At 25.4% G+C, this 21,467-nt stretch overlaps 1 protein-coding gene across 2 annotated transcripts; it reads right to left on the bottom strand.

Annotated features, from left to right (window-relative positions):
* Nucleotides 1-14,065: 14,065 nt before the first annotated feature.
* Nucleotides 14,066-16,623, bottom strand: LOC126901851 (uncharacterized). Of its 2 annotated transcripts, none has more exons than XM_050678698.1 (5): nucleotides 16,455-16,623; nucleotides 16,208-16,374; nucleotides 16,051-16,135; nucleotides 15,767-15,851; nucleotides 14,066-14,846 (listed from the first exon to the last, which is right to left on the bottom strand). In XM_050678698.1, the coding sequence occupies exons 1-5, from the start codon at nucleotides 16,556-16,558 to the stop codon at nucleotides 14,820-14,822; spliced, it is 468 nt and encodes a 155-aa protein (XP_050534655.1). In that variant the 5' UTR covers nucleotides 16,559-16,623; the 3' UTR covers nucleotides 14,066-14,819. The 2 variants fall into 2 exon arrangements, with proteins under 2 accessions (XP_050534655.1, XP_050534656.1); XM_050678699.1 differs by lacking the exon at nucleotides 14,066-14,846 and adding an exon at nucleotides 15,207-15,663.
* Nucleotides 16,624-21,467: the final 4,844 nt, after the last annotated feature.

Below are 21,467 nucleotides of genomic sequence, written 5' to 3'. Positions count from 1 at the left end.
GTCAAAATAAAAAGTCTATCGTACATTCTCAATAAAATACTCTCTAGGTCAATAGGTACGTCTGAACGTAAATAGTTATCTTGAATAATTTATCACTTTGCTGACTTAAGAATTTGTTCTAATTCTCACATTGATATTTCTAAGACCATATTGATCAACTGCGTCTATGAAAATATACCTCTCGAACAATAATAATAATTACTTATAAACAAATACGTAACGTAGAAAAAGTTTAGGAAGTAATGTTGTCGTTTGCAAGACAACCATTCTGAGGTAATTTCCAATAAAAATGTATAATTCTACAACCGAGTAAATATTCTAAGTATATAATTACATGATAAATTACTAATCCGAAGTTTATGCTTAAAACTTAAATATTATAAAATTTATAAATCATAGTTTAATTTTAAACAATTTATAGATAAAAAAAAATATTTTGTCTAATTTATGTTGTACGATTTAAACTAGCTAAATTTTACACACAAATAATTCATTTTCAACAATTCAATGTTAAAGAGATGTGTTTTACAAAAATTAGTAAAAAAAAAGACTAAAAAATTTTGCAATTTTTTTCGTTGATAAGCCTTTTGAAAAAATTTATCATTTTTTCAGCATACTATTAAATTGTACATTGAATCTTGTCCTTTTTATAAACAGAAACAATTTTTTTCTCGCCTTCAAATTTAAAACTAAAATATATTTTTAATATAGTAAAAAAATTTATTAGGAATAATGAGATTTAGTTGCCAATAATGGATAACAATAAATATATTACAAAACGAATAAAATTCAAAAATCTTAAAAGAAATGTCAAAAACGTTAAGGTAATAAAAAAGAATCTTATTTTGTAGTTCATTTAATTTTTACCCTATCCATTTTTTACTAGCTTCATTTGATTTTTGACAGATAGTAATTGCACTACGTCAAAATCTAAAAAGGTAAATTGTATATATTAATATTTTATTCTTTTATCTTTCCATTTTTCTGAGAAATAATGTGACAACCGACAAATAATCCTTTTAGAATTCTAAAAGTGATTTTTTCTTGAGATAGCAACAGCAAAGCCATAGTGAGTTGACAAATTTAGTTGACAGTTTCAATATTTTTAAACAAAATTAGACAAATTATAAATATAAATTGATTTTTTTACTTATAATATATTGTATTTTAGTACAGTTTATTTTTAATTATGATACCAAAGTTTGTTCCGATAGATTTTTAAAAAAAAATAATTTATAAAGATGTTGTTCATTACATACGTGCAATATTGATTGCATATAGTACAAAGTGCCAAGGCACTCGGTCATACCCATAACTTAGTTAATAATAGCCTCTAAGCTATTGTTCATCAGTTTTTCTCATAACATAATTAAAAAAAAAAAATTATTTACAGTAGAAGTAAAGTAAATAAAATAAACCAATCATTAAAATTTAATTTTTAATTGGTTCATTTCAAGATTCTCAAACGGAAACTATTTTAGTTAAATAAATTAAATTTTTCATGTTCAAAAGTTTTATTCATATTGACATAAGATTCAGAAAAAATTGTAATTTTTGAGCAGTATAATTAATTTTAAATAAAATCACTTAGTTAAATAACTACTATGAATCATACATTGAATACATAAATAACAAAATATATAGCCAACTATATTATATTATATTAAAAAGTAACAAAATTATTAATTTTCATAGTTTTATTGATTTCATAGCTAGTTTGATATAAGACGAAAATATTACAACAACTAAACTAATTATTTCCTTTTTTTACTAACTATGAAGTAAATTATTAATGTTATTTACTTCAATAAGTGAATTATTCACTTGACATAACATCAAGTACATATAAGTATATATATATATTAATTACTACTTTCACATTTTTATTAAAATCTTGTATGCAAATCTAATAGTGATCAGATAGTGTAACTATTGAAAAAATGATCAACATTAAATAAACAATTATTTGTAAACGTCTTTAGTTAGTTCAGTTTTTCATTCGACTTTGAATAATTTAATAACAAATAACCTTGAAAAATGTACCTTTTTATTATTTGAAAGTGAACGTTAACTAACTTTAGCATCTATTAAAGATAGATAATAGTAAGTATTTAAGTATTATTCTAGTCAGTAGATTTAAAAAATGAAATATTTTAATATAGGCTATGTTTGCGTACTGCATATACCCATTTTCCTAGTAATGTACTCTAAAAAATATATATTAATTTACCTTTACTTAAAAAGAAGCGTTTTATGAAATTTACTTTCTTCATAGATAAAAATATTTGTATAAGTTTATTTTGAGTCACTTATTATAATTTATATTATTATTTTCATAATTTCGATTGTATTATAAATTTTAAATACTGGATTTTGAAAATTATAATAGTCACTTTTGTTATAATGAATAACATTAATTTTTACACAATTAAAATAATATGTTCATTATATTAGACAACTATATTACCCAATGATATAAAAAGAAACTTTTAAACTTTGATCAAATTTGTGGAGATATAACTGCAAGAAATACTCATTTAATGAGAGTTTTATCATAGTACTTTATGATGTCCAATGCGTTTTTCAAGCACATCATTATTTCTAAAATAATAGGGAAACATTACTTGCTTACAATTTTTTTATCAACAATAACTACGTAACCATTGCCATAGTTATTCATTAGAATGGGTTTTTTAATTAAATTCGATTAAATTACGATTAATTTACATCGCAAATATAAATATTAAATAAGTCTTTAGAAATTCGTCGTTTAATTCAGCATTTAAAATATATTGAACATTTTTTTTTTTTTTTATAATTTATATTTTTTTGGCAAGTTATACAACTTATACATACATATATAAATACAACTATTTATTAAAGTATAACTATTTCAATTTTAGTATAAAAAAACTACTCTGAATTTATTTCTAAGATTAGGTATTTAGGATTAAATACCATCAAATGGGCCACTTGAAGCGATGATTAAACTTGGAGCAGTTATATATATTACAGATTTCGTTAATTTATTTGTGTCGACAAATATTTTGTTTTTCTTAACAATACTTGTAAACATTTTACTAATGCTGTATATTGATACGGCTTAAATGATAATAGATATTTAACTACCCCAAGTTGATCCATTAAAACATAAGTAAACAGTTTAAAATGTCCCATAAGACCAATGTAAATTTTGAAATTTTTGTTATTTTAAACACTGTACGTTTAAAACTTAACAACTCTACTTCAAACTGAAAAAGTACATTTATTTTTAAATATTAGAGATTTTAATTCATAAATAATAAACTTAATTTATCTTCAAATATGAATCATGAAGCCATTTAAAATTGAACTGAGACTAGTGTACATAATTAAGCGAGCAACAATAAATAAATAAGTTATTTTATATGTTGAGTAGTATAATTTCGTAATTAACATTCCAACAAATATTTAATTTAGTATTTTAGACGTCGATACTTATTCAGTGGTACTTCTGACAGAAAATGTATCCAAAGTGCATTAATTCAATAATATCTGACCACTTGCGGCACTACCATAAACGTTGACGTTTATAATAAATATACGAGTATATTTTGATTGTCCGGATACATATCTGGATAATCGAATTATAAAATATATAAGACATAAATAAAAAAAATATCATAAAAGTATTAACACAAGATTATAGACTATTAGCGTATAGTGTAGGGGTTTTCAGAGATGTATTATGCGGTTTTTCATTTTCCACTCGACAATTTTGTTGTAATCATTTTTGTGATGTAACATAGTGACACTGTCTAAAAAACATAATACATAAATAATTTTTCAGTGAACTACTACCGTGAATATAGAGCAGTGGAAAATCGGGAGACACGCAAAAGAGCATTAAAAACTTATTATTATTAATATGATGTTTGTACTATAGGGGTAGGTGGTGAAAAGCTGTGCGATGTTACTGGTAAGTGTGACAACAGAATGATAATCCGTTTCGCCAACGGCATTGGCGTATGTACACATCTGAGCGTTTTAAATAGCTACTTGAAACGAATAACTGGAGAGATCATTTTGCATTGATAACAACAATAATAATAACATTGTGTGTTTGCGCACTCCGATGTCATGAAAACAAGACAAAACACTGCCGCAAACGAACTAGCAGAGGCCACGTCGAAGAGTTTATCCGTTCCATCGGTTCCAATAAATTGTCTGTTTTACGTACTTAACTCCCGTGATTGCGTTTTTAAACACGCAAACGACCAACGTCGGGTACATTTTATTTGTCTCATGCACTAATGGTGATTAATATACTTAAGAGGGTATTAAGTACTTAACTCGAAACGGCACACAGTTTTATCGATCCTGAACACCACCACCACCATCTACTCGTCGTCGTCGTCGTCGGAATTGATTGTTTATAACTCGAACGTGTATTATTATTTATTAATATCAAACGTCATTCAGATGCTTTAGATAGAAGACGAGATTGAACATCAACTAACGTTGATGTTTTTAACGCTAAACAGCCTTGCAGCTACTTGATCCGACGCTGGTATTTTCAGATTAAAGTCGTCAGTCATTGTTGCAGTCTCGATAACACTGCCATCGCCACGTATAGTAATAATAATAATATTATTATTATTAGTACGCATTAACATAATATAAGGAGGCAGCTATAATTCACCGTGAATACACTGGAGCCTGTAGGGCTAATTATTAATCCCAATCCCGTGTGAACTAAAAAATTCATAGAGATACTAAACGAGAGACGCAGCCAAAAGCACTATTTATAATTGGCGTTGTCGTGTACGATGCACACCAGTAATTATTGAAAACTGTTTGCTGAACACATGCAGTTCCTCATAAATATTTTTTCTACGCAAGTAAAAATTAAAAACTGGAATTTTTATGGGATTAAATTTTTTAGTCTTATATTTGCCATACAACATGCCTAAAACTTCAATTAAACAAAATGTGGGTTCATCATAAATTTCTTTATAAATATAAATATATATACATATATAAATGTACATATATTTAATCGATTTAATTTCAGACCTCGTAGACCTTCTGCATACGTTTCTCAATAAAATTTAAGACAACACGGTATATTTTTAGATTTTACACAACAGCCACACAAATAAGTGTATTAACAAAATTTGAGTATGTAAAAAAAAATACAAAAAATATAAATATGTGTTGCTAATTATACGATGTTGTAAGAACATTTTAGGAGAATAAAACGTTTTTGTATGAACTAGTAACATCACCATTTTTCAAACCATTTTGTTTCTTTACTCCGAATTAAAGCAATTTTATGTTGTTCATTTTTATTTCTGGTTTCGAGACAACATTTTTGTTATTCATAAAATAACAGATAAATAAGTCTTGAGATGGTAGTTTTCTATTCATATTCTCAACGGGTTACAACAATAGAATTCGTAACACTATACTGTTTAAAAATATTTGCTGTAAAATTGAAAACATGTCAAAATGTTATTTATTTACGCGCAAACAAATATTTAATCGGAACAATAAAATCACATCCTTTACATCCGACCAGTCCTTTCGAAATTACAGTGTTAAGATACAACCTCATGTAAACGTCTGTAGGATTTTCGACACCATAACGGAACTTCTTTTTTTGTGTAACGCTAAGAAACACAGCACGCTGTATTTTCCATAAAATCGCAGCTACCTAAAAAAGATCATATCATTACGTTCTGACCATTGAAACGGAAGACATATTTAACTACTTGAACAATACAATAGTACACCGATTTTCAATAGTCCACGTGATTTATGTTCAGTATAAACGTGTTCTTTCTTCGTTAGAATGAGACATCAACCAATTTATGCAATCCACGATTCAATATATCAATAATATATATTCATAACCATTTTAACAGAAATTTTATTACTTTTTTTAATATTTTTAAATTAAGAATTTAAATTTTAAAAATGTATTTATAACATGAACCATTTTGCCAACAAAATATTTTGAGAAAATAACAATATTAAGAGTTTCAATGACATTTACGATGCATTAATTAAAATTAAATAGTCATAAGATAATTTTTTTCTTATGTCTTTTACAGAATTAAAGCTGCGTTATATTTACTTTAAAATAATACTAATTGAAAAAAATTCATCAAAAAGCATGTTAAATGTATATATATATTTATGTAAGTGATAGGAGTTTTCATTCATTTGTTTATTTTAAATCTGTTTGAAACTACTTGTAATTAAATATTACTAACGGAAGTCATTCTAAAAAAGTTCTGTCTCTGAAGTAGGTTCACCTGAGCAGCAAGTTATTTTCACATTTAGATACTTAAAAACGATAATAAGGTTTAATTTATGATAATGGACTCTCGAGAATAATTTTACCCCATTAATTTGCATATTACAACACAACACCTATATGAACTGGATTTTGTTGTTTAAAAGCTTTAATAGCCGTGACAGTACCTAAACTCAAAAAAAAAAAAGCTTTAACAATTTTATAAGAAACTTTTTACGAGTTTACACGTACCTTGTACAAGCTAATAGCTTATAAGTTATAAGATTATTCACTCAAGATTTGTGTAAAAATTAATGACATTTTGTGAACGTGGCCATATTTACATAAAAATATTAGGAAAATCTTATAAACGTATTAGTATAACAATGTAAAACTTGCATGTATTTTGTAATAATTTCTTTCAAATCAAAAACATATGAATTTTAAATTTTTTAATGAATCACGTTTTGTGGACTTCAATAAAAATAGTGAACTAATATTAAAATATAACCAATACATCCAAAGTTAAAAAATTTTAATGTTACAATTATTTTTTTAACAATCACTGAGCTTTGCCAAGCTGGGGCTCCACCCCTGACTCGTAGGACCTCTAGTCTCATGAGCCAAAGGCGCGTAAGCATCTTTGGCCGTTCTGATAAGTAAAAGACACAAACTAAAATACATAAATGCGCAACAATAAAACAATATCCATATTCAAAAAAAGCTCGTAGAACGGAAAAAATTAAGTTCTAAAACGGTTGAAATTTAAAACGCTTGCGGGCGAATGGCAAAAATTTTTTCGACCTTTCCCAATTATTGACCAAATACTTTTGTTAAAAATAAATTTTTTGAAAATCAGAATATCATTATACCAGAAAAGCGAATTTTTATTACACAATAAAATCCAACACGATTAATTTTATTTTTATTTAATAATAATATTTTTCGATAAAAAAGTTTTCTCTGTAGATTTAAATATTTATGTAACGTCATAATACTTTTTCTGCTCTGTTGAAATTTATAATTGCTGTACAAAAACAACAGAATAGTGGAACCACTGGAAAATATAAAAGAAGTTTTATTTTTATAGTAAATTACTTATCTTATGTTAAACAATAAAAATATGTTATATTTTCCAAATATATATTGTATATATATATATATATTATACAGAGTGTTCAGTAAGTAAGAAAACAGGTCAATTGTTACAAACAATGAGAATAATGGAAACCCGTTGCCTTACTTACTGAATGTTTTATTTAATATGTATTGTTTGACCTTTGTTTTATAGACAAACATTTTATCTACTTTGACAACTTTGATTCCCAAACTTTATATTATTTAAGTAGAATATTAACAATAAAATATTTATTAAATTATCAATTATTTATTTTCTGGCTGGTTTAATGAGAATTTTAAATATTGAATCGACATCACCCACATTTTTGTTGATGCTGAATATTTAATTTATTCTATAAATTAATTTAACTTATATTAAATAGCTTGCGTTTATTTAAGAAAAATTTCAGAAAAAAAAACTAATTCATTTTAAAAGTTACATCATTTTGCTTATTAAAAAGCACTTTTATTTATATTTAAATGTTACCACACAAATAATTTTTTCATTCGACATTTTAATTTAATGGTTATTCTTTGAAAAAAAAAAATATGTATGTATGTCTATTAAATCATAATTTAAATATAAAACAAAGCCCTCTACATTTTTTCTAATGAAGTTATCTTATTTGTTTTTCTTTATATTTTGTACACACGTAATGTTGTAGGTAAAAAAATTTCTGAGACATTCTTCCCTTTGTTCTTTTCTTATAGTGCGCATTTTATGTTTTCGTATCTTCTGAAAATATAAATATAGTTTCCAAATAAATTTCTTAACCGACACTAAATAACACTGTTTTTCTGATAACATTATGTTTTGCTGAATTCAATTTTGTTCTCTCCTCTTTCAGTCATATTAATATTTTCACAAACTTGAAAAGCGACCATTATTGTAATTAGACTCTACGGTAGACTGAATTGAGCTGCATTTAAAGTACTACAATAGAAAAAAAAACAGTAAAAAATTTTCTCGGTCATAATTAAAACTGTGTTTTTTATAATGTATGCAACGCCGCAGTATTATGTCGTAGCGAATACAAAACTACACAAGTAAAATAACGCCGTAAATAATTCAAAACGGCGTGTTTTGGACACTCTGTGTCGAGTAAAACCAATGTCGCGAGATCCCAACCGTTATACATTCACCGCCTTTAGTTACATCCCAAAGAACAGTGGTCATCCAGCATTGTTCTATGAATTATTTGGCCAGGTTTTAATTTTTTTTTTTTTTGCGCCTCCCCGGCGTCGTTTTCCATTGTCAGTCCTATTGTTTCGAATTATCATGGAACAAACAATGGCCCTCTTTGTTTGAATTTTACAAATGTCAAACAGAAAGTGGGCGACTTTGGCCGTAGTTGAACAACAAATGCGCGCAAACAGTGGTGGAAGAGCAGTTTCATTGCTTCTTTTAAGCAATATGTTTTAACATAAATGAATATGGCACGTTTATTGTTTTCCGTTCACACTATAATATTAGTATTATGTAATGTTGAAAAGCCGTTGTTTCACCAGTAGGTGTATTATTTCATACTTGTAGTGTGGAATTTTAATCAAACGTCATGCACCGCCAACGCTGAAATTCCAAATTAGTATCCGCAAACCGAATTTGAGACCCTTTTTGTAACTACAAACTGTATAATCTCGACCGCCGCCTTCTCGGCAAGAAAATTGAATTACGTCTTTTGCCCTCTTCTCTTTACAAGTGTAAGAATAGAATTTTGATTGGCGCTCGTGACCAGAATGCACTTGATGGACCTTTTTTTCGCCCTTTTCCGTTTTACATAATGATATTACCATTGCTGTGTATTGATTTTACCCGTTTCTGAAACACTCGAAATCTCCTAGAATGTTTTCTACTCATAGCTAAACCACTACATATATCTAATGGTTCAGTTTTTTTTATGTATACATTTAAAATAACTTAATCGTCATATTTTGTAGTACTTGCGTTACGTTATAATCATATAGAAATATTTTTCAAATATTACGAAATGGTGTTTTTTTTGCTTATAATCTGGTTTATTTACACATTTTTAATGAGTGTTAAATGATTTCCACATCGTCACCATAATAAATATATTTTTTTTAAATACTCGCCTGTATTAAATCTGTTTAATATTGTCAACAAATTAAAGTCCTTCGGTTAAATGACTTTACTAGTTACTGATATTGTAGGCAATATCAATTTTTAAATATGCGCCTAAACCACAAAATACTATGTAAGCTCAATCTCATTATTAATATTAAGTTCACTGTGTGTAAACTACTATTTTAACAAAGTAATAAAATTAAGATTTATGGTAGCCGATAAAACGCTCACGATGACTTATATTATATTACATATTTTATTTCATAAAACAACATTAAAATTGATGAATATTTAAAAAATCGACGCAATTAAAATTCTATGATATTTCAGAATATTATAAAAGTTGATTATAAAGCTTCAAAAACCATTTAAGTGAGTTAACATGAATTTTTCAAAAGTAGTATTTTATTTTATTTTTGCCATTTATCTCTATACTCAGTACTCATTTTTTTAAATAGTTTAGATATATATTTTCATTCAAAAATACTTCACTAATGATCTCATGATTCCGCTAAGTACCTTCAACCCTCTAGTCTGATAACACGTGTCCTGTTTTAATGAATCTTTTGTATCACAAACGCACACCAACCCAAAGAGTTTTTATAAGTGTTTACGTTGTTGTTGAGAAAATGTTTGGAGCCCACTTATACTACCACTACAATACCCTTCCACTACTTAGAAAAATGAAAGGGGTCGTTACTCGTTAATATTTAAACTATGAACTGAAAGCTTTGATACTTATGGGGTTTTAACATAAGCAATTTGTATACATATGCTTGTGTCATAATCGAACACAATTCTACACTAATATTAGTATTATAGTAGAATAGTAATATATTTTATTGTTATTTCTTCATACATAAACAATAATAGTATATGCATTTTGTTCTCTATTTTACTTGATTTACTATGAAACCATTTATATTAATACTCAGAAAAAAATTATATAGATATCAACTTATAGGTATCATTTTAAAAACTAAAAAATCGAGGTATAATAATTTATTTGACAACATCTCTGCTAATGTATACAATTAGAATATTTAAAGATATATTCTTGTTTTCACAAAGACATGGACATTTCTTAAATCATTCTATATAATACAACAAGCCATAAAAGCTTCAATACATTCATATGTGTTTCATAAAGGCTTGCCTTTAATAAATGATGATGAGTCAAAATAAATATTTCTGATTAAAAAAATCGGGGAGAGTCCCTTAATTCCACTTTCATAATAATCCATATTTTGATATTATTATAATGAAATTTTTTTTCAAAATAAATTACATTACATAAAAGCTTTAATAAAATATATATTCAAAGTGTCGGTATTTTCATAACATTTTCAAAAGTTAAGCCAAATTAATTATTTTTTTGTAAAAATGTTGTCAATTTGAACCTCTTGTGGGTCGATATAGGGTCAGATTTAAATGGTAGATACCTAAGGTGGTATTTACAAAAACAAAATTTGTTTCTAACTATCCATTTTTCAACATTTTAATGTTGTAATTATTTTGATGATTTCCTCTATCTACGGAAAACGATGGATATTTTTTCAATTTTTGAGGGTAATATGTTCGATTAGATACAATTTTTGATCTTTTAGCATATCATTAAAAGAAATTGGTTCTATGAGAGCTAAGAAAAGGTAGTAACAAATTAAAAAAAATTTATGAAAAAAAAATAAACACATCATAGTGAAACGTTTCTAAGTTAGTATTCTTTTGAGTTTATATTACTTTACTTAAATTTACCAATAATACGAAATCACAACACAATTTTGCTCAAATAATCAACTTATTTTTGTTTTATTTTAAAAGAAACAAATTTATCTATACTAAACAGCTACCTATCATATCAGTCTTACTTTAAGAACTAATTAATTTAGCTAAAGAGAAAGTATAACTCTTTGGATCACGTTAGGTAACATGTTGTTACGAGCGTCGTTGCAAAAGATTAAAAGGAATATTCGGAAAAGCTAGTAATCTTGAACACGGTTGATAACACGAAGGTTATGATCACCGTTGAAGATAAAGCTAACTTTAATAGAAAATAATTTTAATATATAAAACAACTTCATTTTTTTTAAATACACTTAATATATGAAAAATAAATATGTAAAATATTAGTAAAATTTTGACTCAGGTAAATACTATATATACTCAAGTATATATACTTAAATAAATAATAATAATAATAATAATAATTTTTAATGTTGTTATGAAATACCTAAAAGGATAAAACTTAAATTAAAACTTGAATAAGTTTCCATTACAGGAAATAAATATTCTGATGCGTTTAAAGTTGTTCTTCTTTTCAATAAAATTCATAGTAAGTTCATGGAGTTTATATTTTCGAATGACTTTAATGGTTTCAACTAACATTGATAAAATAAATTTATAATTTTTTACTCTTTGCTACCAAAGCCACGTTCAAAAGACATTAATTGTTTCTAGAGTCTGTTCAGATATTTTATAAAAGATTTTTTTAAGTTTTCTTTTTCCATCTAAGAACTTTGTATCTGTGAGAATCATTAAAATTTTAATTCTTAAATAGCAATATTTTTACTTAAATTTATAAACATCGTACTAAATATTTTAAATAAGCACATTTTCTTGAGTCAAAAGCAAAAATTATATTGTTCTAAAAATAGTTTCATAATCATCTAAACAAAAATAAAACATAATGTTGGTATTTAATCAATTATTCATAAGGCATTATAAATTAAGAATTACTTGCCATTTAAATATATTCCACGATATTACTTATTATCATTATTTTTGAACGGCAAATTTTGTACTTAATAATATGTATAAGACAGTATAATTAAATAACATTGATATCTTTGATCCATAATGAAATGCAATAAAGTTATTGTATCTTGATGACAGTTTTATGCTGAAGGCAAGACAAAACGTTTCATAGTAGTTTTTACAGTTATTGATATTTGAAAACGATAAAATTTTCAACACAAACTCGACGTATATTTTAAGAAGTATATTCCTAGAGGCTATTTTTGAAGTTCTTCAATTGTTTAACTAAAAAAGATATTCGTATTTTCTAGTAAATTTAATTTCATTATGTGAATGAATGTAAATACAAAATGTTGTACACCTTTCATAATATTTACAATAATTCAGTTCTTTCAGAACAAATTCATAATTTTACAGTAAAAATATATTTATTTATTTATTTATTTTAATTAAATAATTTTTTGGTAAAAACATACAATTTTAAAAAAATAACTGTAATAATAAATGACTTACACGGTTAAATAAAAAATATATTATGATTAGATTAAAGTAAATGATTATACATAAAAGTTAAACCGTTTGTACCATCGTGTGTATGTTCTCATCGGAAATAATTTTATCGAGTATTTAAGAAATTTATTTTCTTAAAAATAGGATAAATTTTAAATTTATTTGGTTTATTCATTTTGGTATTCGTAAAAATAAATCACAAAAATGTGATTATTACAAAACGTTTTATCACCTAGCAACCCCTACGTATAATATTAATAATAATATTATTGTTATTTCATGAAACGAAAAAGCTAAACAATTTTATATAATTTCTTTTAAAGAATTTGTCTTCATTATATGGATAAGAAAGTTTTACTTTGAGACGCTCTCTTCGAATGGTTCATTTCCGTATTTTTTTTTATCACGTGAAAAAAGTAGATCCTTAAGTCATTCGTATTCCAACAGAGCAATTGACGCCCATCGCGTAATATTCCGTTCTCAGTATTTGCCATTACATTGTGGTCCACTGAATCACACCAAGACCGTCACATTTGGGGAGACAAAAGCAATGGCAGCAAAATACAAGACCGGCCGGGCGATACGTCAATTACGTGCACCTTCCTTGACAAACCGAGCGGCTATGAGACCAAAAGGAAAATTTAGTTAACCTTCAGAGCACGTAAGACCACTAGTCTTTTTACAAAAAGTCTCATAGTTCTTCCCCTATATTACTTTTCTCCCCTTTTATGATTGGTGAACACACATATCCTTGTAAGATATGTGTTTCGGTTAAAGATATCAGAGCAAGACGTAGCTAAAGACAAATATTGCTTGAGCCCAAGACACGCGTTACTTTTTGGATATTCATATCGAACCAAGACAACGTTTTGAGGGGGTTTCTAATTTTTTCCAATTTCTTCTACAACAAAAACCACTGTCACTAAATCATTTTTATTACCGTAGTGTGAGCATCGCGTTGTATTTTAACCCACCACCTCTTTCTAAAACCAAAACAAAAAAAATGAGCATAGTAGGTAATGGACCATTCATTATGTCTCTGGTATAAAAACAAAACTTATATTTTAGAAAAATCTCCAGTAAAGATACATTTGAAAAAGGGGTAAATTATATATTATATATATTGAATTCTTCACAAAATATTATACAATACCGTTACTATTTTATTACTATTATTATATACTAAACATTTAAGTTAAAGTGAATTTTCCATTTAAATTATAATGAATTATTTTTAACTTGAAAATAGATAAAAATTACAATAAAATAAACGTTGAAAAATTATCTTAAGTGTAAAAATATCTTTGCAATTATTAAAAACAATACATATTATAACCTTCAAAAGTCAATATAAAAGCTAATACTTTTCTTTAATATAACAGTTACTACACTCGTTTATGTTTCCCCGACTGCTTTTTATTGAAACAATAAAGACACAGTGAATTCGTTTTCTCATAATTTCATTTATTTAATATTTTCTATTTTCTATTGTAAGCCTTAATATATTTTATAATTTCGATCCGATTGTGTTGAGAAAAAATAAAAAGTATCTTAATACGTAAGTTATATTGAGTTCAGAAATAATAATCATTGTGCTGGTATTATGTGTAGTTTGTAAAATGTTAATTTTATTAAAATTTGCTCTTTAGAAATTCAGTTTTTTATCTGTGCATTTGTTTGTTTTAAAAAAATACAAAGATCAATAATAAGACATAGATTGTACATTTAAGTAAAATGTAGTGGAACGTGCGTAGGGTTGGATCGGTAAATAATGGTGGTTCTATAGCATATGTACAGATTAAGGGAAAACTCACCCTCAGTTATAATATGACGATGAAGTGGGATAAAGAAGAATGCATAGTACAGGATGAATACAAACGATTACGAAGGGAGTAGTGAAACGATCTAGAAAGAATAGAGTTGAAGCAAAATGGACTATGGTAGCAGTGCAGTTAATCCTGGCCAAGTTCCAGAAAATCGGATATCCGCCCAAATCATCCAAATACTCTCACTACACTTCTAGTTTAATCGAAGGGGAAAGAACTACCGGAAAAATGTTTCTAGTTCCCATTACATTCTGCATGTTGTCACCACTCTCTGCAACAAATAAATTTCTAATTTTTCACATCATAAATCCATATTTCTGCAGGTTGAGTTATAGTTTGTTTTTTCCGTTTATTTCTTCCAGGCAAAAATGAACCACACAAACAAAAAAGAAAAATGAGACAATAATTAAAAATATTTTAAGTATTAAAAATGATTTAACTACCAAAAATATCATTTTGATGTAATGAGATCCAAAAATAGTATAAGAGAAATTTATAAAAAACTAACCCAGTATTTAAATAGATTGAAAATTTCTATTAAAAAATAAGACGTTTTAATTATGTGTGAATAATTTAATATTTTGTTTGTTAAAAGAGGAAAACTATTTCCTTGAGCAGGTTTTCTCAAACAAATATATATTATTAATTTATGTATTTTTGTCAGTCTTATGTAAACTATCTGTATGAATTCAAATTACTTACTGATAATTATTCCATTTGGTAAACTAATTTTTCAACAAATTAATTTACACTAATTAATTAAAGAATATTTTATGAGTATTTAATCGATCAAATTTGTCGCCCAACAACCTTTAACAATTATTAGCAACTGTAAAAACTTAATGACAACGTTCACGTACAGGGGGTGGCAGACACAGGCATATTTCTGGTTATAGTGCTAACTTTTCCTTAATTATGTTAAAATGAGAATTATTATCAAAAATATAAATTATTTTTTTTAAATATTCTAATTTTTGTTTCTAATGTCGGACTATATTGTACGACATGTACGTCAGCCTGAATAGAGATGGATTCAACTTTAGATCATATAACACAATGTTTCTTTAGTTTTTAAGCTTCTAACAAAACTAAAAATAAGAAATGCATTACTTACAAAGTAGTGTATATATATCGAATAAAAATCTTAAATACAATCTTACACCACTAGAATTAAGTTATAAAAATATATACCTTTTTTAATAATCTGTTTAACTTTATTAAAATTATTTTATTTGACGACGGGAATCTCAATTTGGATAGAAGTATTTTGTTAATGCTGAAAAATAAAACAAACATTATAATTCAAATATAAAAATCTTCGTATATTACGATAAATTAACATCAACATATTATCATAGTACATTTCGTCTACTTTAATAATAATTAAATATCAAAAATAATAATTAAATTAAATAATTACTAAAACAATAATTTATTCAATTAAATATAAAAAAAAATCAATGTTTTTTTATAACCTGAGACAAAGTAGATTTTTGCCAGTTGAAATTAAGCGATTCTTCTTTTTTTTCTTCAAAAGCGTCTTGGTTTCTTTTAGTGAACCTGAAACATAAATGATATTTATACATACATCCAACACGAAATAACTATTACAAGTCGATTAAAAAAACTTACCCGAATCCTTGCAGAGTCGATAAAATCTCAAGCCTTTATATGCTTTTTCTTTATTTCTGCGGTAGGTGATCAATTTTTCACGTATTTTTTTATCACTACGACAAAAATTTCTCCATCTTTTTGAAACGCTGTTAGCGGCATTTATGTCGGCTCCATTCAAGTATTTCCTGTTGTTTTACATCATAAATTATTAAATAATGAATTCAAATTTGATTGTTAATGTAAAATAATAAAATTTTGTACTTACCGAAAAATCATAAGTGATATTTCCAACGGCAACTCTGAAATTATGTCAAAGTTAGAACTGGCATCTGAAAACCATGTACTAGTAAAACAATTAAACGAAAACATGTTTGTGTTCGAAATTAATATTAAAAATATCGTTACTATTTATAATTTTGTTGTGTTCTGTTCAAAAGTCGACAGTAAACTGAACGTAAACGCACTCGACGAAGATTATATATGCGCAGCGCATGCGCATGCGCACTTATCAGTCCGATAGATAATTATCTATGGAATAGATATGATAATTATTAGTTCCATTCAATTCGATAGATATTACAAGTCATCAATATATTTTTATAGAAATTATATTTTTTCATAATGTTTGTTATTAGTTAGTTCGATACGTAGCTGAGAAGGTGTTTAATAATACATAGAGATATTTTTAAGATTTCGATTTTATTTGTAAAATATGAAGATATAATCAAAATTATACTTTATTAAAAGACAACAAAATTCATAATATCAAATGGCTTTAAAGTAAACTATAATTATATTTTTGGATGTAAAAACCTCGTTTTAGTGTTTAAGTTTACATTTAGAAAAATATTTTGATTTTTATCAAACAATTTTTGCTCATTACTGGGTTAAGTTTAATATCAATTCTAAATGGATTTTTCTGTATAGAAAATATGTCATTCTGAAAATAATTTCTTTTAAAATGTCAATATTTTTAAAATATGTTAAATTATTATTTAGGAATTCACTAATTTTAAATATTTTTTTTTTTTTATCTTTAAATTTGTATATTTTAATGAATATTTTAAATTCGATTTTAATATATAAAATATTAATGGCCTAGAAAGTCCTAGCAATTTTAACGTTCACATTTAATGCATCAGAAGCAAATGAGTGAACTTGAGAAAATGTCCAAAGAATTCACTTATGTGAAACTTGATAACTATGGCGTTGCTTACGGTACATAAGTGTTAAAGAAGGGGTATGCTTTTAACGTAAAAACTAACGGACTGGAAATTATGCAAGGACAAAAGCAGTAAATCAATTTTAAATGTAATTTTTCAGGGTGGATCTTTTACAGTAAGAATACTGAATTTTAAAACGCATGTGAAATGATTTGGAAAATTAAATAAGTACATAAAGGAATTAAAATTAGTATAAAAATAAAAATATACTGTCTCCCACTATTTAATAATAAAGTGTATACACATTTTGTATGAAAATTCATAATTTATAAATTAATTAAATTTATTTATTTAACTTAATGTGAAATAAAAAAAAAGTTATAAATACAATAGACTTTCAATTAATTTATTTTATAATAAACTATAATCTTATAAATACATTATTATCCTTATTTTAATTTTGATGTATGTATTAACTTCAAATCAATTTATCCTTTTAACTTTTTTCAATTATTGATTTTAATTCAATTGATTATTATATTCTTAGTAAGATTTCTTCCAGACTTAATATAATCTTACCAAAGAAATATTTAGACTAACGCAAAGTTCTATTGTAATAAGTATAATGTGAGAATTTTTATATTTTCCTCTTAAGGTATCAATTTTATGTATTAAAATACAATAAAATTAGAAAGAATTTAGTTCAAAGTATATATTTCACTATTTATTTTTTTCACATATGGTTGCTATAGATTTCTTAAAGTAAGAATGTGTAATTTATTTATTCGTTATATATACAATGTATATTATACATGCAATTTACAGTTTTTGTATTTTTAATTTATACTGTCGAAAAAAATTATTGTTCTGATAAATTCGAAATTGTATATTTTAATAAACAACTTGTCAATTCGTGTTGAAAATGTATAAAAGAAAGAAGAAACTATTCACTTTTGAAAAGAAATTATTATATCATTTTTTTCCATTTTTAAAGATACTGCTTGACTTATGGTCAAACAGTTAAGTGTAATATCTATGAACATTTTCGATAGCTATGTAATATTTATATTTATACAATTTTAAGTTTGTAGCCTTAGGTAGCTTTTCTATATTATAATATTTTAAAATTATCAGCGTATTTAAAGCGTATTTAAGCCTTATTAATATACATATGTTTATTCTTTAACATGTTAAAAAAAGTTATTTTTTTTCGTTTTATCTTAAGTCAGTTTTCATGTTTTACACTCCTTCTTGCTATATATACGTAGTTGGTGGAGGTATTGTTCAGTTTTCGAACCATTAAACCTAAAATTTATATTCATCGTCAACAGCGCCTCTGTAATAAAAGTTTTTACCATCGAAAACTATGAATCAAAATTTTCCGACCATTTTCATAAATAATTTGTGAGCTTGAAAACTTTACCAGCATGTAGCAAGTTTTTGTAATATTATTTTTTTTTTTAAATTATAAAAAAAACCCTAAACATAGTACTCGGGAAATATTGAGACAAAGGCAGAGTTAATATAATTCAAGGTATAATATACATGTATTTTAATTCTAATAGGTTTTATCTAATAAATGGATAAAAATATATTAAAAATAATAACGCCATTTACTATTAAAATAAACTGAAGTATTTTATTAAATGCAAAATATGTATTTCAGTTTGAAAAACACAGTTAACTTCCATATAAGGAAAAATAGAAGAATTTAAAAAGAATTGATCTGCTATGACTCAAGAACAATATATACCTAAAAGCAACAAAATTGTTTTTTAAATTATATAACAATGTTATATTCTGTGAGTAATTTACATATATTAGTTATTTGTCAAAAATTTCTGGTCAAATTTGTCGAGAAATTTTTTTTTTTAATTTTAAAATGACGATTTGCATAATACACAATTTATATATTTAATTTTTTTTTTTTTTAATAATAACTCGTAGTTGTTATTCCTGTTTCTGTTTATATTATTCATTGTTGTTGTTGCTGTTCTAATTGCTTATTATTGTTGTTAGTGCTGTTTTTATGACTGTTATTGTTGTCCATGCTGTTGTTTTTAATACTTGTTGTTGTTGTTGAGTTAACTAGATATTAGGAATATATACACATAATAAACATTACAGTTCGGTACTGTTTCGTTGGTTTTGTTAAAACACATTTATTTGTTTAGATTTATAAATGATTAATTAAAATATAATAATATTGATTGTTAAAAATACGCTTACAATAATACTATATGAAATAATATTTTTTGATATATCTTGATAATATTTTATTTTACAAATGTTAATTTTTGCTTTTATTTACATTTCCAATTTTTTATAATAATAATGACTCGTCGTAGTTGTTATTTTTGTTTCTGTTTATATTAGTTAATGTTGTTGTTTTAATTGCTTGTTATTGTTGTTAGTGCTGTTTTTATTACTTGTTATTGTTGTTGTTTTTATGACTGTTATTGTTGTCCATGCTGTTGTTTTTAATGCTTGTTGTTGTTGTTGTTGTTGTTGAGTTAACTATATACTAGGAATATTTACACATAATACACATTACAGTTCGGTACTGTTTCATTGGGTTTGACAGAACACATTTGTTTCTTTAGATTTATAAATGAATAATTAAAATATAATAATATTGAAAAATACGCTTACAATAATGCTATATGAAATAATATTTTTTGATATATCTTGATAATATTTTATTTTACATATGTTAATTTTGGCTTTTACTTACATTTTGCAATTTTTTATGCTGGTAGCTTTTTTTGGTATTATTATTATTTTTTCTACAAAACGAAGAAATATGCCTGTGTTTTAAACAATGTAACATTCTGTAACAATTATATATATTTACTTAAAAAGGATGAAACTTCACTTTGTTTAATACATACTTTTATTTGTTTATATCTTTTCATTTTTTCTTATTTTTGGTGTTTTTTAGATGGTTGTGACGACTACTTTTTTTTATTACCACTTTCACAATACCTCCCTGATATACATTCACATGAAGATTTAATTTTTTGTAATACATTTTTTAATTAAATATTTACAAAGAAAATTTAAAAATATATACTTACGATTTATTGTTTCAAATTGATATTTTAATTCAATATATTTAAAAGAAACATAAAATGTATAACAGAAATATAATCGTGCTGGGCGTTACAAGGTACTTCTATCAGAATCAGTGGTCTAACAATAAAGACAGCCCGAAGAATTTAACACCGAAAGTGCGTAGGGCCTGCAGTTCACCGGGTCTAGAGTTGATCCCCAGATAGGTAAATCCTAGTTAAATACAAATAATAAATATTTGTATATTTGTAATATTAAAAATTCTAGATATTTTTATAATTTCAATCAAATTCTAAATATTTTTTTAAGTTATTTATTTAATTGAACAAAAAGTAATAAGTTGCAATGGGCTTTACTACCATTGATAATAACAATGCTGTGTATCTGCGAATATTGATGTCATAAAAACCAATTAGCTACCTGTACTTGTAATCCCTTGTGTATTATACATGAATATTAACTCAAAAATTTGAAACTTTAAATGTTTATATCTAATAAACGATTAAAGTTATATTAAATATTCAAATGCCATTTACTATTAAAATAAAAACTCAAACATTGTATTAAATTCAAAATATGGGTTTCCATTAAAAAAAAACAAAGTTGACACCCTTCCAAGGTATGAGGGATGAACTTAAAATGTATTACATAGTTAATAATTCAAGAATAATATGTAACTAAAGATAACCAAAAAAAAATGTTTAAATTATATTTTCTTGTAAGTAATTGAGTGGGTTATGACAAAAAATCACCTGTATAATATAATTTATTCGAATTAGAGAGTTTTACAGAAAAATCCATTTAGAATTGATATTAAACTTAACCCAGTAATGAGCAAAAATTGTTTGATAAAAATCAAAATATTTTTCTAAATGTAAACTTAAACACTAAAACGAGGTTTTTACATCCAAAAATATAATTATAGTTTACTTTAAAGCCATTTGATATTATGAATTTTGTTGTCTTTTAATAAAGTATAATTTTGATTATATCTTCATATTTTACAAATAAAATCGAAATCTTAAAAATATCTCTATGTATTA

This window comes from Daktulosphaira vitifoliae, unplaced genomic scaffold (assembly GCF_025091365.1).
Source record: "Daktulosphaira vitifoliae isolate Bord-2020 unplaced genomic scaffold, ASM2509136v1 Scaffold_3, whole genome shotgun sequence".
Classification (NCBI taxonomy): Eukaryota; Metazoa; Arthropoda; class Insecta; order Hemiptera; family Phylloxeridae; genus Daktulosphaira; species Daktulosphaira vitifoliae.
Note: the sequence above shows the minus strand (reverse complement) of the source record. Positions and strands in the feature narration are given on the sequence as shown.

Coding starts and splice junctions, on each gene's coding strand:
- LOC126901851 (XM_050678698.1), bottom strand. CDS start 16,558: ATGTTTTCGTTTAATTGTTTTACTAGTACATGGTTTTCAGATGCCAGT. Junction 16,375..16,454: donor ATATCACTTATGATTTTTCG/GTAAGTACAAAA, acceptor GTAAAACAACAG/GAAATACTTGAATGGAGCCG. Junction 16,136..16,207: donor TCGACTCTGCAAGGATTCGG/GTAAGTTTTTTT, acceptor TTTATGTTTCAG/GTTCACTAAAAGAAACCAAG.